Genomic DNA, 23,636 nt, shown 5'->3' with positions numbered 1-23,636 from the left:
ATCTGAACGTTTTCCCCCCGTCTCTCAATAGCCTTTAATCCATTCCTAATCCTGCCGAAATGGCAACGCCTCCAGAGGAAGATCCCCAAGAACTGGGTGCGGAGGATCCTGTCATCGATATTGACCATAATGTTAGTGCGACAAACTGGGCAGCTAATGGCCCTTTTTTTTTGGTGTCCCTTGATTTGCAAACGATATTAACTGCCGCCCGTTCACTTGTCCAACTTTCGGAGTTAGAGAGAAACAGGCTACGGAGAATGATTCAACCTACGGAGATGAGCTGTAATAGTTACCCCTTGCTTTCCTCTGCTTTTATGTATAGATTCCACCAGAGTGAGGCACTGACATGGCTTGCCTTGCATATCCCAATACACCACGTCTGTGACCTCCTCGGCCTTGGACTACCGGCAAGAAAATGGCAGAACATACCATGCCTATAAAGACGGCAGTAGGTTTCTCGACCCCCCAAACGTGACCCGGCAAGCCTCGACAATTAACCCGGTCGTCATCTCAAGGCTATTTCTTCCCCAACGACGAAGCAGAGTCCAATCGGATGGATATGAAGCACGAGGCGGCTCTGACCATGTTGGACGGAAAGTTGTTTGTTTCACCGGTTAAAACCCCACGGCGGATCCTGGACCTCGGGACTGGAACCGGAATCTGGGCTATCGATGTGGGTGAGTGCTGTGTTGTGAGAGAGGGCTTGTAGTAGTTTCTGGGGGGGTTTAAAAAAAAACTGATGAATCCTTCCTTCTACCCAAAAGCCGACCAACATCCAGAGGTGGAGGTAATCACTCGGACAGCTCCAGGGCAAAATGGTGGGAACTAGATGCTGACCCTTGGTCGGGCAGGTCACTGGGATTGATTTAAGCCCTACACAGCCTCTATTGTAGGCCCGCACCTTTTGCCCTTGCCCTTGTCTTTCCTGCCTGTCTTCGTTTCATACATACAGAAAAGAAGATCGAGAGCGTACTGATCGTTGACAGTGTGCCGCCTAACCTGAAATTCGTTGTCGACGACATGGAAGCCGAGTGGCTCTACACGGAATCCTTCGACTTGATCCATGCTCGGTACCTAGTTGGCGCTCTGGAGGATCCGGCCCAGGTTATCGCGCAAGCATACAAGTGAGTTAATCCCGCCAGAGTACCCGTTTTGGGGGGGGGGGGGGCGGGAGGGATAGATAGGTTCTCACATACAGTCGCACGGTAGACATACCACCCCCGGTGGCTGGTTCGAGTTCCACGAGATGCATACCAAAGTAAGATCTCCCGACGGCACTCACCAAGGGACACACATTGCCAATTTCTTCGACGTTCTCCGTGATTCATTCGCCAAGCGGGGCCGTTCCATGGATTCCGCTCTCTACCTGGAGAAATGGTTTCGAGACGCTGGTTTCGTCGATATCACGGTGAAGAAAATCCAGGCCCCCATCGGTGCCTGGCCGAAAGACCCCAATCTGGTATGTTGTTCATCGATCCGAGTCTTGCCCTCACCACCTGACCCGGATCCAGAAAAGAATCGGACTCTGGATGTACCTGGTTTTGGACGCCGGGTTTGAAGGATTAGCCATGGCGGTGTTGACTCGATTTGAGCAGTGGACGCCAGAGGAAGTGACTGTCCTGGCGGCGTTGGCTCGGAAGGATATCAAGGATCCTAAAATACACGCCATGTTCTATGAGTGAGGTTCCATACACGTCTTTTCGATCTTGAGCTATCGGACTAACAGCCCCGCGCAGTTATCTTGTCTACGGTCGTCGGCCTGAGTAAGGTACATAGCCCTTCAACAGAGCAAAAGGAAGATGCACTGGCGTGAGACTTTTTAGGGCCTGTTAAAGAAATGCTGGAATTAAAAATTACGGAACATTAGCTTCGACCTCATATCATAGTGACCTTGAAACATCAATCTGCAAGTAATGAGACGGGTTGAGCAGGCCTAGTCTCGTGGCTATTCGAGCCTAACCGGACTCAGTTTATATTCTGGAGAATAGTTCCCGGGATTGGTGGTGTTGATTGAACCATCCCAGCAATACTTTTGCAAACATGTTGTGCAGATATCCGGCACAGCCGTGTGCGTTCGTTCTAAGCTTCGGCTTAATATCGCACAGCCCAGGCAAGTCGCCCAGTGAGAGTCTACTGTTGCATTTCCCATGGTTGCCACATCGTAGCCGTTCTCGATGATCACGTCGCGTTCCGTAGTATTGTACGCGAGATCGAACGTGGACACGTTGGATGCATATATGTAGGGCGCATTCGGGATATACACCACCAGGGGCGTCCCCGCCGTGACGTTTGAACTGTTGCATCCAAAGAAAGTTGGCCGGTTGTTCAACCCCAGATTCACGAATGTGTTTGGATCCGGCACAGGCGGAAAAGCGATGCGGTCATGCGGGCTTTGCCCCGACGAGTTCACGCTCCGTTCGTAGGTTGCTACCATGGATGTCCCGTTCGGCCATCGTGTGGCGGTATCGGCGGAAGAGTCAAGGGCCAAAATCACATCGACATTGCGTTGAGACACGAGAAGGGGAACCAGAGGGATGTTCTGCAGATCTTCGCCTCCATCCACGAGGGTCAACATGGTGGAATGCGCGTACACCGACTGGTTATTATACAGATAGAACGGATTCGGTTCGTAGACAGCTATATCGTTGTTGTTTTCCCCAATTGACGCGAGGATGTTATGAATGGAGTTCTTGAGCGCCTGGGGTGCCTCCGTGTTATTTAGCTGGAGGAATGCCTGGTTGAATAGAGAGGACGAGGTCCCCATAACGAACCCGGAATTGTCATATCCACGAACGCAAGGCCGTCCGCTGGGAAGTGTACCGGAGGAGAAATTCGACCCAAGAAACTGTAGGGGGACAAATGCTGACAGAGGTCGACTGAAGGTGCCCATTTCCCACGGGTTGAACTCGAAGACCGTCGTATTCTCGGGGATCAGAATCTCGCCCGGCGCTCTCCCGTCAGCAACGACCAGGGGCATGGGCGTGTTTCCCTGTTGGAAGTCCCCGCTCAAGGCAATCGAAGACCACGTATAGTCAAGGCCCCCCTGAGTGGCATTGATAAGCTGGTACGAAAGAGAACGACCCCTGCGCTAGCATCAGCACATCTACCTACCCTCTAGGGCTCGGGTACCAAGAGGACATCCGACATACCAGTAATCCGTGATAGAAGTGGCATAACCCGCGTCCGACTTTCCACTGACTGCATCCTGTAGCTGCGAGTAATACCGGGGAGTCGAAACCCGAAAATAGTTGCTGTCAGTTGGACCTACCAAGATGGAGTTTTGAAACTGCCACACCGAGCCGCTGTCCCGCAGCGCAGAAACAGTGGTGAAATTGTTCATATACAATGACCCAACCAGCCAACTGCCACCGCTCAGTCCAGCGAGATAGGTAGCTGACTGTAAAATGCCCCCAAGGTGGCCCGGAAGAGTGGAGTTTGTCGTGCGGGCATCGAAAGCTTGGAGAGCTCCGCCGCCATTCATTAGAGCTCGATACCCACCACCAGACGCGGCGATTCCGATATTTGGTAAAGCCGATGCATTGTTGGCATGTTGGTGAAGGTAGGAGCTGGCATTCAGAGAACCCAAGTTAATCCTCCCAAAGAAGGCTTCCATCGCGCCCACCGTGACATTTCTTCTTACTGCCAGCCATGCCGTTTCGTTGGGCGAGAGACCCGTTGCGTTCCGGATGGATGGCTTATTTACCAGGCATGTCTCGCCTTCAGGCGTGTAGCCATTAGGAGCATTAGGAAGAGCCCGTTTGAAATCCGATATAGTGTTTAAAAGTCCATTGGGGAAGGCTAGGAAAATCAGAACCCCCTCGGTATATTTACCATTGATGGCACTTACACTGGCTTAACGATATAATCGCGATGAATACTATTAGCGTGACAGAAGCCTTCATTGTATAGGGATGTGGTTGACCCAGCTCTTGATTTAACCTTTTCACATATCGCAGAGCAAAAATGGCCCACAAGATCGCAATTAAATATCCCGAATCTGATCCCAGGTTCGAGATCCATACATCCAAGTCGTGTCGTAAGCTTGACGACAGCAAAGCTCCCGCGACCTCAACCTCGGATAAAATGAACAGATGCAGAAGTCGGCCCGGACCACGGACCGTGGCTTCCAATCAGATGGCTGGTATAGTCTGATTTTGCGAATTGGGTTTGGATTTGGGGCTTGGATTCCAATTGAATACTATAGGCGGAGGTATAGTTCAAGAGTAGAGGGTTTGGTGGGCTGATATCGATTCAGTCCAAAAATAGTTTTAATCCAGTGTATATAAATGGAATAGAACAAATTGTAATTAACCATTGGCTCTTGTGGATATGATTATAACTTCCACAGTATATTCCTATCTTTCCAAGCTAGCTTTATGATTGTTGCACGGTTCACTGAAGAAGCTACTGGGTTTTATGGCTTCGCTCATCTGGCAATGTAGTGTGTCCCAAATCACAGAAGGGCGGCAGCACCTTCATCATCAGTAACTGCTGCAGACGGACTCTCGGTCGAAGTTGAAGTTGAGGTTGCGCTTGCACTGGTTTCAGCCGGCCCGTCGCAGTGCCAGTGGTCACCGTGTGGTTCGCATCCTACCGACGCCATCGGGCTAGGGGCCGTTGGAGTGATAGTGGCTTCGTCGTCATTGTCGCCATGAGAATGGGTTGATATTGCAACAGCCGTCGAAGATGCAGGGCCATCGCAGTGCCTTCACGTTGCCATTACCACGTCAGTAAGATGAATGTAGATTATTCGAGGACGGGACCTACCAGTGGTCCCCGTGAGGCTCACAGCCAACAGACTCGGTTGGAGACGGGCCAGGGTCTTGCGCCAGGACAGATATTGCCAGGGCCGTAAAAGCAAAGATCCAAGGTCTCATGATTGGCTGTCTGGTTTTATCTTCTGTTGAACAAGTGTGAGAAGAGCTGGACGTAGGAAAGATGCATTAGACAAGGCAGGACGCAAGGGTTTACCCCATTTATACCCTTGTTATAGACCGTTCGAATGTCCCATATACCAGGCTCATATCATCTTACAGACAGAGCCTTGGAGGCTCGGATATCTCAGATTTTGCCAGAATTCATACCTAGGTAGTGTAATCATCGAAGAATGGGTATACGGCACGTATGGCTGCTGAAGGAGCTCCTCCAGTCACTGTCGGAATTCTTTGAATGCCCCCTGCACGTCTCGAATTGGAATGCCACGGGTTATGAAAGAAGAGTGGTCGGAAATGGAGATTGTCAAAGTTCCCCCCATATTATGCATATATCTCCGGTTAGTTTAGAACGCCGATATATCCCCCCCCCGCATAGCCTGAAACCAGATGCTTTGCTGCCACAGATCGCCATCATTGCCGTTAAGCAGTAACTTCCATTTCTGTAGAAACCATGGAGCTGCTTCCCAGCTACGCAAGTCCCACGGCTGGCCACTTGCAAGGTTAGCCGTGTCGACAGCACCCCAGCACACCAGCCCTCCTTCAACAATATCCTTTTTTAAATCAAAGGTATTTACTAAATTCGGCGAGGTCGCTGCCAGCGTAATTGCACGGGCTCGCAGGACAGGGATCGGGATGAGATCAAAAAATGGATGATGGGGGAAAAGGACTTGCGGGAGGGTTGGACGCAGGTGAATAGGGATCGATGGATTAGAAACAGCCGCAAGCAGGGCTTTCGGGTCGTCCCCTGCTGTAGCTGGACGATAAAATGGCGAGCAAACTGTCATGGAATTATAGTTCAAGAATTCCTGCATCCTGATGCCAATAGACAGGGCATTGTACATGCAGGCTGTGAGAAGCGAAGTACGGGTTGTGTGGAGGCGGTTTGTGTATGGATTGGGAAGTTGAGGTACGAGAAGTGGGCTGTCTTTGGGTACTAAATTCAGGGGATCCCATGGTGATGCCATGTTGGTTTGTAGGGTGTTGGTGGTTGTGTTCCGTACGGAATCAGGGGTTCGACGCGACACCTGATCAACAGGATCCTCTGATGGGGAAGCTTCGCGGCCGCCGCCAGAGTTACTTTCGGCCTGTTTTTCTAGGTCCCCTAATGAGAGCGACTCAGTATGAGGAGGCTCCCCAAGAAGCAGGTCATCTATGCCAGAGAAGTCCGGCGGGCTGTAGCTGAACAGTGCGGTCCCAGTGTCCCTATTACCTATTCGGTCCAGGTTCGGTATGCCAGAAGACCAAGTCTCTACATAGGGTTGGTCAGATGCAGCGGCCTCCAGATGGCTTGAGAACGAGTGTGATGCACTGGCCACAGACTCTTGACCCGTCGGTAGCTGCCTCAACGCTAAGCTCGCATCAGGTAGAGGAGTCTCCTCAAAGCGGAATTGGCTTTGAGGAGATGATCCATATACTTGAGGCCCGTTCAATCTATTCTGGGGCTCTTGCGAACCTGTAACCGGTGCAGGTCTAGCCCGGTCAACTACGCGCTCCTGGGAGGGACTTGAACATTTCCCTGCTGCTGGATACGGCCGAAGCGGCTGGTATTGCCCTGGAGCACGTTTCATTTTCGACAACTTCTCATCGTTCTTTAAGCGCTCCTTTTGTCGCTGGCCTGCCAGGGGTATTAGTTCACCGTAGATCGTTCCAAACAGGTGAAATACGAACGGTAGGCTCGCTGTGCCTCTCTATTCTGTAATTTCCGCGCCTCCGTGACAACCCGCTTTGGCCGCTGATGGGCTGGACTCGATAAAACCGCAGAATCAGAGTTCAACATCATGCTTGACCTTGGCTTATGAACAGTGATCCTGTTGTTTCTTCCGTTACTTTTTTCCCCCAGCGAGGAGACGAGAGATCATGTGATGTCCCCTTATCCCCGATCCAAAACTCCGAGACTAAAAGCGGTTTTTTTTCTTACGTTGACGCAGCATGACAGGATTCAGCGTAAATTACTCTCGTTCTGTGGCAAATACAGGTACCAAGATATGAAAATTACAGATACGTCATAGTGCCCATGGCTTACACACATCAGCCAATCATATCCCTCCGTTCAACATGTGACCAGTAAGCCACACCAATCACAGCTCAGTGATTCTGGTGCTGGATTATTGTTCTTAGCCAATGAGAATCATTTCTTATTCTTCCTTCTGAATGTCTTCTATTTCCATCCTACCTATAGTTAATCAAGAAAAGTTGACATACATCTTGATAGAAGTGTTCGAAACTATATATATACTCCTATGTCCTCTGTGGATGTGTAACTCAGCAGTCTTGAAAATATTATATAAAAACTCCTACTTGTCCACTTTTACCCCTATTGGCGCTGCTTGCACATGCCTGATATACGGTCAATGTGGAATATACAACATCGTTGAAAATGTCTCCCCATAAATTAATCGTCGTCATTGGCGCCACCGGCAATCAAGGATCGTCTGTTGTCCGTACATTCCTCAACCTACCTAACTGGAACGTGCGTGCTGTGACCCGCAATCCCTCGTCACCAGCCGCACAGCAGCTCGCCTCTTTCGGAGCCGATGTTGTCCAAGCGGACCTGGCGGATCTGGATTCTCTCCGCGTGGCATTCCAGGGAGCACATGCCGTGTTTGTGAACACCGATTTCTGGGGCCCCTATAGATCGAATCCCGACCCGGCACGACGCGATGGCCGCGGGGCATTTGACGTGGAAGTGCAGCATGGACGGAACGCGGCGATTGCGGCTGCTGGAGTCGCCTCTCTTGAACGCTTTGTTTATTCGGCACTGGGGCCTATGACCCGGGCTTCAAAGGGAAAGTACTCCCGGTCCTTCCATTGGGATTCGAAAGCAGCCATTGTCGACTTCATTGAGGGCCAGCAACCGGACCTGGCCAAGAAGACTTCGCTCATCTACCTTGGGGCTTATGCGACGAATCCCCTCTTCACGCCGGCATGGAATCCGGAATCCGGGAAATACCGATTTCAAGTCCCTCTGACGGGCGAGGTTGAGATGGGATTCATCGATGCGGCAGAGTCCACGGGTCCGTTTGTTCAGGCGTTGATCGAAGCGGAAGCGCCGGGCACGAAATTGCTCGCTTACGATAGTATGTTCAGGATCGGTCAATTGGCTGGCCTCTGGTCGAAGGTCACTGGGAAGCCGGCCGAGCTGGAATCCGTCACCCCGGATTTCATGCACCAGCAATTCGGGATCCCGTGGGAGGTGCTTGAAGGTCCCAGGTTCATTGAGGAATATGGATACATGGGCGGAGTGGGTGGGTATATTGTGCCTTCCCAATTGAAGGCCAGGGTGAACACCAAGCCTTTCGAACAGTGGTTGGCTGAGCAGGATTGGGATCGAATTTTGGATTCTGGAAGGACTGAACTGGCGAGCATGAAAGTACAGAAATAGGTATTGTATACAGTCATGCATTGTATATGCATTCTCTATTCTACCCCTGCGTCGAATACGCGTGTGAGCCATATAGCCCAATTATCCACAGAAACACAAGTTAATTCACGCTCTGTAGGAGCTCCTAGACCAATTAGGGCTTGCAAATCAGTGCCAATTAACTACCCTATTAAAACTTCTCCGGATCCCATGGAGGGCTGGTCCTGGCAGAATTCACTGCGGGATCGTAAATGTCCCGTTCTGCAGCCCACGCCAGATCCCCTCGAGGTCCGTCAAGAACAGATACTGCGGACAGGTCTCCGCATAAACGGGCAAGCCGGTCGCGTGGTACTTTGGTTCGAGCAGATTTGCGCCGCTCCAGCTGGTCCGTCATCCCGCTGAGCATGTCGCCGTTCTCGGCGTGGATCATGGTTGTCACGCCGTCGTGGCGTTGTGGGCTTTCTCGGCGGCTTCCGTCGAGAGCCTTGAGCAGCGCCGGCTCGGTCTTATCTTGGGGCGCGAACGCGATGATTGTGGTTGTTCCGCCGGCGCATCTGCTAACGACATCGCCGGCGCTAAGATGGCGATTTTGCCATCCTTGATGCCAATATCATACCGGGCGACATCTGCTGCCGTGACAACAGTGCCGCCGTCCAACACAACACAGTCGTAGGGACTCACGCTGCGGATGGTCATTATGATAGGGATTCGACTTTGAATTTGCCCGGAAGCCAAAGACGAGTGTTGGCGGGGGGTCGAATATAAAGAAAGATCAAGCTAGCAGCGGCGAATCTCTCTCATTTATTCTTCCGATTCATATTTACGGGAGATTACTGTCTTATGGTGCCCAATAAATCCATCCCGCTGGCCGTCGGGCGATAACAATCTGCAGAGAACCTGCTATTGGATTCCATCAATATGGATATATGTATGGATATAAAAGTAAATAGTCGACGGTGAGAATCTTATAAATAGAGATTTTTTTTACAATCAGAAAAGCGTCCACAGTTCGCTCCCCTTACAAAACCGCACCCAGCAACGCCACGGCAGCACCACCGATGACGATTCCAGCGTTTCCAGTGATCTGAGCAACACCCCCGGTAGAGGTGGAGGTGGAACCCGAGGTCTTAACTGCTGATGCGGATACATGGGCCGTAGAGGAGGCCATCGTAGTGGCAACGGCAGGACTAGAGGCAGTGCCGGTAGACGTAGTTGCAGCGGTAGTGGTTGCAGGTTGATCTCCGCTGGTAATCGACCCTGCAGTGACAGTGACAGGCAGCAGGTCGACATCAGCAGTAGAGGTATGCTGTCCGGGGAAGTTGGCGCCAGTTCCACCCATCGAGTCGGTGCAAACTGCGACTTCGGTTCCAACGGAACAGACAGCAGTCATATAGCTAGTAGGAGGGTTAGAGGTGCAGATGGAGAACAGTATGTGATCACTTACAACTCATCACCGTCGTCCATTTTATATGTAGTGGTAGCACCGGGGCCGGCAATCAGGGTCAGTCCAGGTCCCATGCCACAATCACTGCTGTCGGTTCCCGGGGGACAGTTGATGCTGTACGTAGTAGCAGTCGCATCCTAACTCTACATGTCAGTACAGTTCGTCAGGGGACGATCTTCTTCAATGATCCTACGTTTCCGACGATCGAAGCGGCCAACGGCTGGTTGTCTGCGCCATAAATAAACATCGAAGTGACCGTGCTCTCCGCATACGCAATGCAGGCGAGAGCCGGGAGAAGAGCAATCTTGAGCATCATTGTCATAAAAAAAACAAAAAAAAAGGGGGATGAAACGAGTGGAACTGACAATGAAGCTGAATGAGAGAATGGATTGTGAAAGAAATATCCGGGGGAGAAAGAAGCAGGGGCAAAAGACTTCCTTAAGACAGCCACCGTTCTACTATTGTAAGACAACTTCGCCTTAATCGACTAATGAAGAGTCCAGATTCCCGTCAGTGGGGGCAAATGAAATTGCTTCAGGGTCCAGATCACCGTTTAAGCTCCAGACCGACCCTGATACCTAATCACAGGGGATTGATGCCTCTGGATAGTTATCTGTGAACCAATATAATACTGTATCAGCTAGAAAGCTCTGTCTTGACACCTTTTTAGCTCAGTGGTAAAGTTCAACATTCTCTGCATTTTCCGGTTGATCTGACAGAAACCCCGTAGAAAAACTGTACTACGGAGTACCCCTTTTATCTTACTTGGAAAAAGACCCGAAGTCTTCATCTAGCAAAGGTCCACATGGTAGACGTTGGGGCTCGGCCTAAACCTCTCATTCTATTCATACTTTACAGTACTCCGTAACTAGAGTCTTATTTGGACTCATCCAATTCGACACAGATTCTCCAGAGGTTTATGTATATCCACTAACCAAGCTCGGTTAATGCATTCCTAACAGCCGCAATGAAAACCCGAAAAAAAAAATAGCGGTAAAGTACCTGGTTGCGGTTTGCCACGAGAGCCGATAACTACCTAGGTACATACCTCACTAGTACCTCTCCCAACATGGGATTGGAAAGACACAGGAGTGCCGTCGCTCGTATCGCGACGAGCATCCGCGGCTTCTACGACCGAAAAGAGCCCTTCCGCATATTTCACGGGTCAACAAACAGCACGCGACCGATCCGCCGCAAGCACGAAGTCGATATTAGTGACCTCCGCAATGTCCTCCAGGTCGACCCAAAGACTCGAACGGCGTTGGTCGAGCCGAATGTTCCGATGGATCGCTTGGTGGAGGCGACGCTGAAGTACGGCCTCGTGCCACCTGTCGTGATGGAGTTTCCGGGAATCACGGCGGGAGGAGGGTACGCCGGCACCGCCGGAGAGAGCAGCAGCTTCAAATACGGCTTTTTCGACCGGACCATCAACTCGGTTGAGATGGTCATGGCAGATGGAACGGTTCTGAAGGCATCGGAGAAGGAAAATGCGGATCTCTTCCGGGGAGCGGCGGGCGCGGCCGGCAGCTTGGGGGTTACAACGATGATGGAATTGCAGTTGATCGAGGCAAAGAAGTTCGTGAAGGCCACATATCACCCCCAGCAAAGCGTGAAGGACTCGGTTCACGAGGTGCATTCCCACACCCTTGATGATCGCAATGATTACGTGGATGGCATCCTATACGGGCCCGAACATGGCGTGGTGGTTGCCGGAGAAATGACGGACGAGATACCGGATGCTGCACAGGTGCAGACCTTCAGCCACGCCTGGGACCCTTGGTTCTATATGCATGTCCAGGAAAAGACGCGGGGCTCGAAATCTCCCGTCACAGACTACGTCCCGCTGGCCGAGTATCTGTTCCGATACGATCGTGGCGGTTTCTGGGTCGGCAGGTCGGCCTTCAAGTACTTTCAATTCCCGTTCAACCGCGCAACCAGATGGGTTTTGGATGATTTCCTCCACACGAGAATGCTGTATAAGGCGCTCCACGCGAGCGGAGAGTCAAGCCGATATATAATTCAGGACCTAGCCCTCCCATACTCAACGGCCGAATCCTTCATCGACTACACAAGTGAGAAGCTTGGGATTTGGCCCTTGTGGCTTTGCCCCCTCAAGCAGAGCCCGGCCCCGACATTCCATCCACACGCAACAGTCGACAGTCCCGGCTTCACCGCAGATCAGATGCTCAACATTGGCGTGTGGGGGTTCGGGCCCAAGGACCCGGAGACGTTTGTGACAGCGAACCGAGACTTGGAGCGCCGACTCCGTGAACTGGGGGGGATGAAGTGGTTCTACGCACATGCCTACTACAGCGAGGATGAGTTCTGGAATATTTATAACCGGGCATGGTACAATGGCCTGCGACACAAGTACGCTGCCGAAACTTTGCCTACTGTTTATGACAAGGTCAAGATTGACGTCGAAGCGGACCGCAAGGAAAGGGCGGAATCCTGGAGTCGCACGGTCCGTTCTATTTGGCCTGTTGGCGGACTCTGGGGGATTAGGAAAGCGATTGAGAGCAAGGAGTACTTGATCCATCGCAATTCCACCTGGAAGTGGAAAAGCTAAGACGGTATGGCATGGCCTGTTTTGTACACTACTATTACTATAGACAATGGATGAGATAATGGGCTCGATCATTCCTACTGGAAAGTAAATCCCCGCGTTATGGCAATGTTGTTGCACAAGACAAGATCAATACTGACCGAAGTTAGCCAGAAGCGAACTTGACCAGGTTATCCTCGCTGCCATTCCAGATGTCCGAGTCTCCACCGTACGAGTATGAATCCGAGTTTTGCCAGAAAGACTGATACTCCCATGAGGCGGGAATATAGCTCCGACAGAAGAAGAATACCGAGCCAGCACCAGAGGATAATCGCTGAAATGTGCACTATTCCCCGTGCAGGTGTTCCACCAGTCATCAGTGGTATAGATCATAGGATACCGGCCAGTCCGAGCCTTATAAGTCTCGCCAAACTCCGAGACCCAAGATACCATACTGGAAGCAGATAGTCCGTAGCAGGTCGAACCATAGGGGTTGTACTCCATGTCCAGCATACCCGGGAGAGTGATGCCGTCGCCACTCCAGCCGCCACCGTGGGCCAGGAAGTAGGTGGCCTGCGCTGAACCAGAGCTGGTGTCCGGGGTAGCAAAGTGGTATCCTCCGCGGATGAGGCCAGCGCTGGTAGCCCCCCCGTAATGGGTTGAGAAGGAGGGGTCAATGTAAGTTGTTCCCTCCGTGGCCTTATTCTGTCAGTGGGTGGATCTGAAATGAAGAGACAGCGAGACATACCTTGATCATGACGAAACGGGCTCCAGACGAATAGGCTCCAGCATAGTTCACGCTGGGCTGATAGTGAGAGATATCAAAGCCCTGAACGGCGGCGTAGGCCAGACCCGGCAGAGCTAGAAGAGACAGTGCCTGCTTCATTATACAGATAATAAAAATGGAAATTCCAGTACCGGTGATTGAACTCGGAGAGGCTGTGTTATTGCTCGATGCTAATTGATCTCGATCGTCTCCCTTACTTTATATATATCACCAGAGCGTATTGACTCTATAATAACTCCGTAAGTACATAGTTCATCTGAGCTTCATTGCCGCCCAACCTGGAGAATCCTCTCATGTGAAGCTCATGTCGTGCATGCTGTATCCATTGGATACACTATTTCTCGGGCTCCTTCACTTGCTATAGATAGAAAAACGCACACCATTCCAGCACCTCGGAGTCAATTAGACATGAAACCGACAAAGGCCAATCAGTATCAGACCAGACACCACGACTACTGTATGTGGAGTAAACCCCGGAGGAAGGGAAGTTGGAGACATCGTATAGTGCTCCTGATCGACCACTTTCTCCGACGAGAGGGCTCAAGAATCCCCATCAAGTGGCCGAGGCGGAACCATCTATGTATGTCGTGTCAGTGCTTCCTGGCGCGATCGTAAAGTATTAGTGCAGGAGATCTACGGCGATGAGCCCGTGGCGCCTCTGCCAAATGTGCCCTATTTAAGTGATGCAGCAATTAGACGCACTGCGACCACTGAATTCCGTCTGCCCAATCGCACCTATACTCACTTGCCTGCGAGTGGCCCCATGGTTTATTGGGCAGGATTACCATCTTGTGCTGCAGCGGACAGCGTTTTGACAGCTTGAGATCATTTACCAAGCTAGCTGCGCAAACTGTTTCTCTAAAGGTTGGAGAATATGAGTTGACTACTAGAGTTCGCCGGGATTGCATTCAGTATAGCAAGAAAGAGAGACCAAGCAATAATATGAAGAAACCTACTGTCCTTGTCGTCCAACCATGCCAGGGCCACCACTCCGATCATTTATCTTATATGGAGAGCTTAGAATGTGTAGATGCTTGTGGTTATACAGTATGTTACTGTACCGATCTCAGGGTTCGCCATACATAACCCTAGTACTAGTTCCTGCATGAAACCAAGAAAGACCCCATCCATCCCTTAGCGTATAGCACTGAATAGTTGGATTTATAGTTTAGATTGCTTCTAGAACTGTCATTTGATCTAGTTCACTACCAGCACATACAGTATGCATAATATAATGTCCACATCAAAGAATGTGGTGGATACGAGGCATATCGGTACCTTGACCAGTCACAGAGAAACCCTAGAAAGCAGTGCAGCTTAAAATATCACGGATCAAAGTACTATCTCCTCAATAGGAAATTCGGTCGTGAATTAGCGCCTCTTTCCCGTATAAGATACTTATAAGACTATTAACCCTCTTCTTAATTCATTAACTATCTGTTATTTAGCGTGCGGGTTCGGTGCTCGGTCATTAAAGCCTCCGCGCGATATAAGCCCGTCGGGTCGGTGAACATAACATATCATATCATATCATATCGACTCTTCACCATTTCCCCCCAACCGCGCCTGTATTCAGTATTCACGTCGGCAAAATGACTGCTCGCAAAGGAAGCCTGGCATGCGAAAACTGCCGGCGACGGCGCATCAAGGCAAGACCTCCCCACGCCCTCTAGCTCAATTCCAAGTCTCACGAATCCACAGTGTAACCAGCTCCGGCCCCGATGCTCGCAGTGTGCGCGGGCTGGCTTAGCTTGCCACGGTTACAGGGCGCCATTGGACCTCTTGTTCCATGATCAGACCGCTAAGATATCTGGAAAACTCTGCAAGGAGTCCAGTGGTTGCCAGGACGTCGTTTTGGACTCCTCCTCTCTGACCCTGGTGGTCCCTGCCATGCCTATTGAGGAAATCGCGTCGCAGTTCTACTTTAACAACTTCAACATCGTCCGATCCACCGTCACCATACAGCGACAATATTCTCCGATGCGAACCAAGTCTAGTTCTATGAGTGTGACCACTGTCGGCCTAGCCGGTTTAGCCATAACCCATCGGGATTCCAGTCTAATGAACCTTGCGCGCATGAAGTACTCACTGGCTCTGCAATTGCTCTCTCGCGCCGTTCTCGATCCTAAAGAGGCAACGCTAGGGTCAACAGCCACAGCGAGTTTTAATCTGTCGGTTTTCGAGGTTGGCTATTGTTCTAAAACATTTCTCTATCTTTGTGACTAACCCCCCCCCCCCCCCCCCATAGATGCTCATTTCCGATGGCCATGGCGCTGCGTACCAGTGGCTGAAACATATACACGGCACAATTGCGCTTATACGCGCCGTCTGCCTCCCCAAGGAAGATGTTCAGAATGCAATTAAAGGCTGCCTCCAAGTTTGCTTCGCAATGGTATTCCGCTAAATCTGCGCTGCAATGTCTCCTTACTGACAGAGCCAAAGGCCACGGCTTGTTTAATCAGCGAACGGCCGATTCCCCAGTACATGAACGAGCTAGTCAAGTCTTGCAACGACTACAGCGTGGCGGAGGATGTACACTCTATAGTCGAGCTGTTTATTTTGATGGGCGGTCTTATCAATTTCTACATCCAGGCCAAACAGACCCGGAACAAAAGTCCGCGCCACCTGATATCGGCTCTGTTGGAGATCGATGCCGCCTTGGTGTCGTGGACCGATAGACTCTCGCCCGCGTGGATGGGTCATCCAAGTAGTGGAAACCCCTTGTATAGGCCCGAGGATCGCTGTCTGCCGAGATTCTGGGCGTACTACCGGCTGTGTCGCGTGCTCGCACATCGAGTGATACTAGACAATCTAGATATCCTCCGTACCCAGTCCCATAACGCTGAGAGGAGCAATTTCTCGGCGCAGGATGATAAATCGCGGTCTATACTCTCGGCAATCCCACGCGACTTATACGCCAGCATTCCGCTCATGCTGAAAGCTTCATACCCCGCCGGGCGGACCTCTATCAGTTTAGATTCCGATGTGTTTTTCCTGATTACTATTCTGCAGGCCTTGCTCAAGTTGACGGGTAAAGAGCAAGTGACGGAGAAGTGGTCTGTGGATGCGTGCCAGGAATTAGGGGATGGATTTAATACAACCAAAGACTTTATTACAGCACATCTCTCCTAATGTGCATGTATACAGCACTCAATCAACATTGGAAAATCTCCACTTATTCGAAGCTTGCTGAGAAATAGCCGTGCATTGCAGAGCGGAAACCGTACACGGGTAGCAGACATGTTATGTATGGCTCACTCCTTCTTATTCCCCCACGCGCCACCGATTCAGCACCCCAACACCGATATTCAGATACGTGGCATAGCCCAGCCACGCAGCATACGGCACAAGCAACCAAAACGCAGTCCGATCACTAGACCACCAGTTCTGTAGTAGAGTGCCGACGTTCGCGCCGAGAAGAAGGATATCGGCTGCTGCCCAGTCCGGTTTGCGAATCCCGAAGAACAACGGCATCCACAGGTGGTTCAAAACCAGCTGCGTTGTGTAGAGTGTCTGGCCTCTGGAGAGATACGGCTCTGCACTGTTTATGGTGGCGTGGTGGGCAGCATATCCCATTAGTCCGTAGAGGATCGTCCAAGCCGGAGCGAACAGCCACGCCGGCGGCGCAAAGGGGGGTTGTTGCAGATTCGCGTATCTGGTTTTAGTTCCTCCTCCTGCATTCATTAGCGTGGTCTAGAAATCTGAGCCTGCACCCATTCTTGCGTACGGTTAACAAGATATCCGACGAGAGAGCCCGTGACGATGGGGGTAAGAGTGGAGGTGAACGGGGATGCGAAGACCGCCTGCGGAAGCGCAAAGGACCACGCCATGTTTTGTGACTTTCACGCAGTTTAGCGAAAAGACGGGCTGGTTGGGTGTTTATTGATATATGTAGGGTAGATCGATCGATCGCGGTGGAGCGCGTCGACGTCATGCGGTTCTCCAAGTTCCACAAGATTCCTATTAATATAATCGAACAACCTCGTAGATTCGAGATTAGATTCCGGGGAACTTTGGAGGGACGGCTTGATGTGCAAGCTAGGTAGCCATCACTTGATTTGCAGAATATGTAGCGTAATAATTATATTTCGGGACTTCATTGAAGGAGCCAATTCGGGAATTTTCATGACTATAAGTTATACCCCTTCTTATATATCTATTTACTGCTAACCCCCCCAGGGAGGTACGATGGCATAAACAACCCCGTGAGCCATCGATGCAACAATCGGGCCAACCTAAGAACCGTTAACTATCATTTCTAGGTCGACGAGGCGCACTTACCCAATGGATCCAGTGATATCCCGGAAAAGTTGTTGCTGTGTACACCCCGAAACATCGAGACGCGTTCATTGCTATATACAGAACACGCTGTCAGCAGTGCATTCTCCCGGCTTTCACGGCTTCTCTCGAACTTACAAGCTCCGGCATACCCGTCCCTTGTAAACGACGACCCCCAAGTCAATAGGCACAAGACGAGCCCAACCAGGAATGCCGACAGAGCAGGGCCGTAGATCTGGCCTTGTCGCGGGTCCAACCCCACACCAAAGGCGAGAAAGATCAGAGCCAGACTGAATGTGAACTCTAACATAAATGCCTCATTGACTGGCACCTGACTGGTGTCAATCCAACACCCTCCTACGGTGAAGTCCCTCGACCCATACCCAGTTCGCAGCATGAAACCCGCCACCGCGCCCCCCAATGTTTGGCCCAGTAGATATATAACCATTCGGGGAAATGTAATCAGACCGCCAAAAAAGGTAGCCACCGTAATCGTTGGGTTGAGGTGACTGCCACTCGCGTTGGCGAAGGCAAAGATAAATACCGTCAAGAATAGCCAGTTGCTCAGTCCGCCAACGAGCGGACCGAGGAATGCGGCTGTTGAAAAGATTCCAGACGATGTGTTGGCGTTGATCGTAACCGGTCGTCGAATCCCGATCCAGGACGATAAGAAGACAAATAACAGAGAACCTACCGACATGGTGAGATTGTGATTGAGCCATGAACTGGGGGGGTTGACTCGGTACCTATGCATTCAATCAAGCCGAATTTCCAGAGATCCAGATCATAAAAGCCAGCTATCTCAAAGCGCTGCTGGAAGGTCATCAAGGGCGCCGCATCGGGCACCCTCTTCAGCAGTTCTTCATTTTCAGGACAGGAGCGATCCAGAACAAGTCCCTGATTACCACCGATTCGACCTGCAAACGGCTGGATGGAGGGTTTTGGCGGCGGGCAGTCTTGCAAGCCGCCCGTTTGGTACTCCTCTTCGCCTGGAGAGGTAATTGAACCCATCGTCAAAGACGCTCAAGCTTTCTCCAGCTCACCAGCAGCTGTCATCGATTTCCACCCAATGTGCCGAATATCTCCAAAAACAGCCGAGCGATGCTGTCCGGGTCTTAATATAATACATATCCCCCCTGTTCTTGTCCGTCATCCTTTAGCCAATGCTGACCTCCCACGAACCCATAAGCGGCTAATTTAGTCTGATCGTAGTCGAAATTTAGTAACGTTTGGATAATCATTTGCTCAGCAGCTGCTAATTAACTAGTTAACTACGTAGTTAAATTGAAGTTTCATTTAGGTGGTTCAGCTTCACCAATGAAAAGGGGTAATACCCTAACCCTAACCTCGAAGTCGGATGAGTGCTCTTATTCTAACTTTAGAGTCAGAATATAGGGGTAAGGTAGGAACAAAAGAAATATAATCTAACTAGTATAGGAAAATGGGAGGTAGGACTGGAATTATTGGAATAACTTCCGAAATTAAAGAAGTGCGTGTCGAGCTGACCTGCTTGTTGAGCTGCTGGGATACGCGCGATCCCGGAAACTTAGTTGGAGGGTTCGGTTATTCTGACGTGTGTTGTGTTGAGGATGGCGAGGGGCAGGAGAGGTTGATACATAGTTGCCCCCATGATCTCCATCACTCTTGCCACAGTACTCTCTCTTTTTATCAGTTGTGAATGCCTATTTTACATGCCCTGCCCATTTTACCTGCTTGCCTCTTCTTGCTTTCCACCTACTTTCTCACCCACCATGGACTTCTTTCAATCCACCTCGAACCCGTCTCAGTCTTCATCTTCTGAGCGCTCATACTCTGAGTTCTTGTCAGTTGAATCTGAATCTGAGGATCCTCTTGCACAACTTGCGAAGGAAGTGGACCAGCAGCCATTCACCACTAATAGGAGCTTACGAAAGTCTTTAGAAGACCGTCGCCAAGCGCTTTATAAAGACGAAACTCGGGATCAGTACTTTGTTTTCACGTCTGTTTCCCCGGCAGAATCTTGCAGACTGAGTGATGATCAGTCACGAACAAGCAAGTACTGTCGATTCTCTTTCAATTCAGAAACAGGAATCTTGATTGTAAAAGTCATGCCCAATCCTCCGCACGAACTTGCAATAAGGTCATTTGATCTTCTGGTCTCTCTCGAGCTGCATGCGATGAACGCCCATCTTGACGTGTGGTCTTTGGGTTCAACGACAGTTACGATTGGAAATTGGCGAAAGGAGGCTGACTGCTGCTGGGGTCCGGTTTCGACAAATACAAGGCTAAGTTTTGTTGTGGAAGTAGGGTTGTCAGAGTCTGCACGAAACCTTGCTCTTGATGCACGCGGTTGGCTTGAGACCTCCTCCTCATCTGTGAAACTTGTGGTTACAATCAGCATTAAACAAGATGGCCCCGAGATCATATTGCGCCGATGGGAACTTTTTCCTGGTCGATATGGTAATGTTACAAGGTCATCCCCTCCTTCAGCGCGTTGTACTGCATTCCTCAAATTATCTCGAATCAACAACACAACATCTGTTACTGGAGAGTCCTACATGAATGGCACAACTACAACTACTACACAGCTGGATCTACCCTTTGCCAAGATTGTTGGCCGCCCTCCTCATCAGCCCCTGGAGAGAGATTTAGTAATATCTGACCAGAAGCTCAGACAATTTGCCGAGCATATATGGACTGCACAGAGACTCCTATAAGCTGTCTTGATTATGATTCTTAATCAGTGTGGTGGGATAACTATCTCTTATATTAAGAATAATCTATATTTTAATATACTCCTTTAAGTTTAAATCTTATCTAATTTAGACCTAGCATGAATTTATTTTATCCTCTAAATATATTTATTTTATCCTTATCTTAATAGATTACTATTAAATCTAGATCTTTTATAAAAGTATTAAATTTCTAGTAGAGTAAGACTTTAGTTAACCTATCTATTATTATTTACTTAATAATAGTAATAAGTATTGGGCTTATAAGTAGGGGACTGTTAACGCCACACCCTGTATCGATCCAACCACACCCCTTCCCGATCATGCCACACCCTCTAACCTGATAATGCCACACCTATTTATCACATGATAAAAATATTACATGTAGAGTTAGATATTTATATTCTAATATATTTAAATCTATTAAAATAAGTACCTATAAAAGTAATAAAATATATATTATTTAAATAATTCTAATTATATAAATTATTAGCTAATTAGAAGCTAGTATTTAGAATTTATTTTTATATAATAGCATATCTTTTATATCCCTAGTTGCCTCCCTATTTTTTATGTCTTCTACCATGTCTTCTATACTGCAAGATTACTGGCTCAGTTGCTAGATTAGTGGCCTGCGAGGTTGCTAGCTCAGTTACTAGATTAGTAGCCTGCAAGGTTGCTGGCTTGGTTGCTAGATTAGTGGCCTATAAAGCTACTAGCTATAAGTCTATTAAATATTATTACCCTAATTAAGAAAAAGAATACTAACTATTCTATTTTCTATAGGTTGATGATCTTTCCTGCCTTCTCTACTTCCTTTACCTCCTCTACCTCTCTCATGTTCCCTATAAGGCGTCAAATTCTCCTATGCCAGGATATATTTATGATAAGATAGCTCTCTTTAAATAGATCTATTTATATTACTCTAGCTTACTAGCTAGCTTACTATTAGGATATTTATTAAGCCTCTTAGATAGCTATAGGTCCTATAGACTATAGGGTTAAGGACTAATAATTATAAATTAATAAGAGGTAATAAGTTAATATCTATATAAAGTTACTAGTATTAATAAAAATAATAGATTTATAAAGACTTATTATAGTTAATATATTTTTTAATAATATAAATATAAAAGATTCCTATTATTCTTTTTATATTTTTATTATAATCTAGATTATATAAAATTTTATTAAATTTTAAAAAATATTTTTTAACTTCTATAATATAGCTAAATATAAATAAAGAGATCTAATTTAATATAATTTAAAATAAAGAATTTTTTATAAATTATAATAAGTATTTTATCTTATTATTATTATAAATTTATTATATTTTAATATATTACTTTATTATAATATATTTAAAAAATTATTATATTTTTAAAAAATTATTTATAGAAACTTAAAATTCTTACTTAAGTATCTAATAATCTAACTTATTATAAAAAATTATTATCTATATAAGATATATATAATTTATAAAATAATAAAATAAAAAATAATATTAAATTTTATTATTTAATTATTTATTATTAATATATTTTATAAATTCTTATTAAATCTTATTATTATATATAATTTTAAAATTATTAATTATTAAATCTCTTTTTTTCTTAATTTTTATATATATAATTATATTAAATAATATTTAGAAAATTTTTTATTACTAATTAATATAATTTTTATATTTCTTATTATTCTTTCTTATCTCTATTATATTATTATTATAGATTTCCTATATAACTTAATTAATAAGAATAGATTATATCTTTATAAGAATATTCTAATAAATATATTATATATAAATTAAGTTATATATAAATAAAAAAATCTTATAAATTATATTTATTAAGATACCTTTCTTATTAATAATAATAATTATAGAAAAAATAATATTTATTTATTAAAGAATCTTAAATAAATAATTTAAAAAGTATTTATAATTTTTCTATTTTTTATTAAAGATAAATCTAAATCTAGTATAAAAAATCTTATTATAAATAATTAATTTAATAATATTTAATAATAATATCTTATATTAATTTATATAATATATATAATTTATAAATAAAATTATTAAATAATATTATAAAAATTATAGAAAAGTTTTATAAATATAGAATATTATTATTATAATATTTAATTTATTTATTTTATATATTATTATCTAGTTACTAATTTCTAGAATAATAAAAAAAAATATCTAGATAAAGATTTTATTATTAAGAAACTTATCTTATAACTTTTACTTTTAATTATAGATATTATAATTTTTTATAATATAATTAGGATTATTCTTATATAATATAAAAAGAATTTTATTTATTAATAAATTAATATTAAAATAAAATTTAATATTAGTTTCTTTTTTTATAATTTTATAATAATAAAGCTTTATATATATTAAATAAGAAGTAAGATTATAATTATATAAAATATTTTTAATCTTAAGATATTATATTTTATTATTAAATCTAAGTTTTAAATATACTTTATATAAGTACTTTATAAATTAAGTTTTTTTTTTTTAAGAATACTTTTCTTTATTAATTTAACTCTAGTATTCCCTCCTATAACTATAATATAAATAGACTAAGTATATCTCCTTCTTTCTATTAATTTTATATTATTTTAATTACTTAGTAGTCAAGATATATGTCACGGTGCGAAGCCGTAGTACCTATCTAGTTAGATTCTGCCTTGACTGTCCGCCCTTATTCCTGTATTTAAGCCATGTTGTCCTTGATCCTGTTGTAGCTCTTCGAGCTACGTCCTGTCTATTACCTGACACCTACTATTCTGCTGTTCTGTCTGGTTAGCTCCTAGTCAATGAATATCTGAATCTGACTCTGCCCCCTGACATTATGTAGCTCCTCTCTACTGGGAGTTAATTGCTGCTGTCATGCCTGCCTCGCTGCCCGTGCCGCCCGAAAGCATGGAAACCCTCCTGCATAATGCCCCTGATAAATTAAGATAGTACATCACCAAGATGTACTAGTTCTCTACTACTGCTGTGGAAGAACTCCATAAATTATCTACCCTGTGCTCTACTATTACTAACTTTCTTGACTGTATTTAACAGAAAGATGGTGTGATTGAGTACCAGAAGATACAAGCTAAAGAAACCTAATAGAAGCTATTTAAAGCACTTGCTCAGAATAGCATGCCTTCTTAATCACTATCTCCTTCCAAAAGAGATGCCGATGTTACTACCCCCCCTACTGCCGCTACTGCTCTTACCATGTCTGTTCCCACTGCTTAAACCTCTGAACAACTTCCCGACCCCGATAAGTTTAATGGCCAATAAAGTGACCTAAGATGCTTTACTTCTCAAATCCACTAGAAGATGACCGTGAACCTTGACTATTTCCTGACCCTGAATAGTAGAATGGCTTACGTGACTAGTCGCCTTGAAGGAACCCCATACGCCCAAATCTTGCCATATATCTAAGATAGAATCTGTGAACTAAGTGATTATACTAAGATTTTGGAAATCCTGGAGAAAGTTTTTAGAGACCCAAATCTAGAAGCTAATGCTTGTACTAACCTATTCTACCTCTAACAAACCCATTACAA

At 46.5% G+C, this 23,636-nt stretch overlaps 14 protein-coding genes across 14 annotated transcripts; 6 read left to right on the top strand and 8 right to left on the bottom strand.

Annotated features, from left to right (window-relative positions):
* Window positions 1-59: 59 nt before the first annotated feature.
* On the top strand, window positions 60-1,767 carry P175DRAFT_0505556 (class I SAM-dependent methyltransferase; the record flags this gene model as incomplete). The annotated part of the gene is made up of 10 exons (XM_040898112.1): window positions 60-131; window positions 242-282; window positions 423-448; window positions 516-677; window positions 765-787; window positions 852-889; window positions 987-1,104; window positions 1,199-1,459; window positions 1,512-1,678; window positions 1,737-1,767. The coding sequence occupies 10 exons, from the start codon at window positions 60-62 to the stop codon at window positions 1,765-1,767; spliced, it is 939 nt and encodes a 312-aa protein (XP_040755113.1).
* Window positions 1,768-1,945: 178 nt separating this feature from the next.
* Window positions 1,946-3,902, bottom strand: plb2 (lysophospholipase Plb2; the record flags this gene model as incomplete). The annotated part of the gene is made up of 3 exons (XM_040898109.1): window positions 1,946-3,083; window positions 3,150-3,798; window positions 3,848-3,902. The coding sequence occupies 3 exons, from the start codon at window positions 3,900-3,902 to the stop codon at window positions 1,946-1,948; spliced, it is 1,842 nt and encodes a 613-aa protein (XP_040755112.1).
* A 239-nt stretch (window positions 3,903-4,141) lies between these two features.
* On the bottom strand, window positions 4,142-5,077 carry P175DRAFT_03307 (uncharacterized protein). Its single transcript, XM_040892851.1, has 2 exons — window positions 4,768-5,077; window positions 4,142-4,706 (listed from the first exon to the last, which is right to left on the bottom strand). The coding sequence occupies exons 1-2, from the start codon at window positions 4,875-4,877 to the stop codon at window positions 4,454-4,456; spliced, it is 363 nt and encodes a 120-aa protein (XP_040755111.1). The 5' UTR covers window positions 4,878-5,077; the 3' UTR covers window positions 4,142-4,453.
* A 201-nt stretch (window positions 5,078-5,278) lies between these two features.
* Window positions 5,279-6,711, bottom strand: P175DRAFT_0527168 (bZIP transcription factor; the record flags this gene model as incomplete). The annotated part of the gene is made up of 2 exons (XM_040899505.1): window positions 5,279-6,549; window positions 6,603-6,711. The coding sequence occupies 2 exons, from the start codon at window positions 6,709-6,711 to the stop codon at window positions 5,279-5,281; spliced, it is 1,380 nt and encodes a 459-aa protein (XP_040755110.1).
* A 439-nt stretch (window positions 6,712-7,150) lies between these two features.
* Window positions 7,151-8,316, top strand: P175DRAFT_0519753 (uncharacterized protein; the record flags this gene model as incomplete). The annotated part of the gene is made up of 1 exon (XM_040899124.1): window positions 7,151-8,316. The coding sequence occupies exon 1, from the start codon at window positions 7,312-7,314 to the stop codon at window positions 8,314-8,316; it is 1,005 nt and encodes a 334-aa protein (XP_040755109.1). The 5' UTR covers window positions 7,151-7,311.
* Window positions 8,317-8,485: 169 nt separating this feature from the next.
* P175DRAFT_0488919 (uncharacterized protein) lies at window positions 8,486-8,991 on the bottom strand (the record flags this gene model as incomplete). Its single annotated transcript, XM_040895707.1, has 2 exons — window positions 8,486-8,870; window positions 8,912-8,991. The coding sequence occupies 2 exons, from the start codon at window positions 8,989-8,991 to the stop codon at window positions 8,486-8,488; spliced, it is 465 nt and encodes a 154-aa protein (XP_040755108.1).
* Window positions 8,912-10,088, bottom strand: P175DRAFT_0519752 (putative GPI anchored protein). The gene is made up of 3 exons (XM_040899123.1): window positions 9,933-10,088; window positions 9,740-9,876; window positions 8,912-9,689 (listed from the first exon to the last, which is right to left on the bottom strand). The coding sequence occupies exons 1-3, from the start codon at window positions 10,059-10,061 to the stop codon at window positions 9,314-9,316; spliced, it is 642 nt and encodes a 213-aa protein (XP_040755107.1). The 5' UTR covers window positions 10,062-10,088; the 3' UTR covers window positions 8,912-9,313.
* A 720-nt stretch (window positions 10,089-10,808) lies between these two features.
* Window positions 10,809-12,308, top strand: P175DRAFT_0505515 (uncharacterized protein; the record flags this gene model as incomplete). The annotated part of the gene is made up of 1 exon (XM_040898108.1): window positions 10,809-12,308. One exon carries the CDS (start codon window positions 10,809-10,811, stop codon window positions 12,306-12,308), a length of 1,500 nt encoding a protein of 499 aa, XP_040755106.1.
* A 142-nt stretch (window positions 12,309-12,450) lies between these two features.
* P175DRAFT_0505514 (lysozyme) lies at window positions 12,451-13,170 on the bottom strand (the record flags this gene model as incomplete). Its single annotated transcript, XM_040898107.1, has 3 exons — window positions 12,451-12,574; window positions 12,595-12,983; window positions 13,033-13,170. The coding sequence occupies 3 exons, from the start codon at window positions 13,168-13,170 to the stop codon at window positions 12,451-12,453; spliced, it is 651 nt and encodes a 216-aa protein (XP_040755105.1).
* A 309-nt stretch (window positions 13,171-13,479) lies between these two features.
* On the top strand, window positions 13,480-13,894 carry P175DRAFT_0527162 (uncharacterized protein; the record flags this gene model as incomplete). The annotated part of the gene is made up of 3 exons (XM_040899504.1): window positions 13,480-13,528; window positions 13,577-13,651; window positions 13,695-13,894. The coding sequence occupies 3 exons, from the start codon at window positions 13,480-13,482 to the stop codon at window positions 13,892-13,894; spliced, it is 324 nt and encodes a 107-aa protein (XP_040755104.1).
* Window positions 13,895-14,528: 634 nt separating this feature from the next.
* P175DRAFT_0468476 (Zn(II)2Cys6 transcription factor) lies at window positions 14,529-16,203 on the top strand (the record flags this gene model as incomplete). The annotated part of the gene is made up of 4 exons (XM_040894965.1): window positions 14,529-14,720; window positions 14,773-15,255; window positions 15,320-15,463; window positions 15,514-16,203. The coding sequence occupies exons 1-4, from the start codon at window positions 14,664-14,666 to the stop codon at window positions 16,201-16,203; spliced, it is 1,374 nt and encodes a 457-aa protein (XP_040755103.1). The 5' UTR covers window positions 14,529-14,663.
* Window positions 16,204-16,335: 132 nt separating this feature from the next.
* P175DRAFT_0505513 (TspO/MBR family protein) lies at window positions 16,336-16,901 on the bottom strand (the record flags this gene model as incomplete). Its single annotated transcript, XM_040898106.1, has 2 exons — window positions 16,336-16,745; window positions 16,799-16,901. The coding sequence occupies 2 exons, from the start codon at window positions 16,899-16,901 to the stop codon at window positions 16,336-16,338; spliced, it is 513 nt and encodes a 170-aa protein (XP_040755102.1).
* A 301-nt stretch (window positions 16,902-17,202) lies between these two features.
* P175DRAFT_0447931 (uncharacterized protein) lies at window positions 17,203-18,455 on the bottom strand. Its single transcript, XM_040894399.1, has 4 exons — window positions 18,096-18,455; window positions 17,488-18,039; window positions 17,353-17,423; window positions 17,203-17,306 (listed from the first exon to the last, which is right to left on the bottom strand). Exons 1-4 carry the CDS (start codon window positions 18,358-18,360, stop codon window positions 17,238-17,240), a joined length of 957 nt encoding a protein of 318 aa, XP_040755101.1. The 5' UTR covers window positions 18,361-18,455; the 3' UTR covers window positions 17,203-17,237.
* Window positions 18,456-19,100: 645 nt separating this feature from the next.
* P175DRAFT_0447927 (uncharacterized protein) lies at window positions 19,101-20,074 on the top strand (the record flags this gene model as incomplete). The annotated part of the gene is made up of 2 exons (XM_040894398.1): window positions 19,101-19,327; window positions 19,382-20,074. 2 exons carry the CDS (start codon window positions 19,101-19,103, stop codon window positions 20,043-20,045), a joined length of 891 nt encoding a protein of 296 aa, XP_040755100.1. The 3' UTR covers window positions 20,046-20,074.
* Window positions 20,075-23,636: the final 3,562 nt, after the last annotated feature.

The sequence above is a fragment of the Aspergillus ochraceoroseus genome (genome assembly GCF_002846915.1).
Source record: "Aspergillus ochraceoroseus IBT 24754 chromosome Unknown P175scaffold_1, whole genome shotgun sequence".
Classification (NCBI taxonomy): Eukaryota; Fungi; Ascomycota; class Eurotiomycetes; order Eurotiales; family Aspergillaceae; genus Aspergillus; species Aspergillus ochraceoroseus.
Note: the sequence above shows the minus strand (reverse complement) of the source record. Positions and strands in the feature narration are given on the sequence as shown.

What these genes read in the sequence shown, in the direction of transcription:
- P175DRAFT_0447931 (XM_040894399.1), bottom strand. Translation starts at nt 18,360, where the DNA reads ATGGGTTCAATTACCTCTCCAGGCGAAGAGGAGTACCAAACGGGCGGC. An exon ending in GGACGGGTATGCCGGAGCTT is followed by an intron (nt 17,424 to 17,487) that starts GTAAGTTCGAGA and finishes TTCTGTATATAG; the next exon opens with CAATGAACGCGTCTCGATGT. An exon ending in GATATCACTGGATCCATTGG is followed by an intron (nt 17,307 to 17,352) that starts GTAAGTGCGCCT and finishes AACGGTTCTTAG; the next exon opens with GTTGGCCCGATTGTTGCATC.
- P175DRAFT_0519752 (XM_040899123.1), bottom strand. Translation starts at nt 10,061, where the DNA reads ATGACAATGATGCTCAAGATTGCTCTTCTCCCGGCTCTCGCCTGCATT. An exon ending in CCGCTTCGATCGTCGGAAAC is followed by an intron (nt 9,877 to 9,932) that starts GTAGGATCATTG and finishes ATGTAGAGTTAG; the next exon opens with GATGCGACTGCTACTACGTA. An exon ending in ATGGACGACGGTGATGAGTT is followed by an intron (nt 9,690 to 9,739) that starts GTAAGTGATCAC and finishes CCCTCCTACTAG; the next exon opens with CTATATGACTGCTGTCTGTT.
- P175DRAFT_03307 (XM_040892851.1), bottom strand. Translation starts at nt 4,877, where the DNA reads ATGAGACCTTGGATCTTTGCTTTTACGGCCCTGGCAATATCTGTCCTG. An exon ending in GAGCCTCACGGGGACCACTG is followed by an intron (nt 4,707 to 4,767) that starts GTAGGTCCCGTC and finishes GGCAACGTGAAG; the next exon opens with GCACTGCGATGGCCCTGCAT.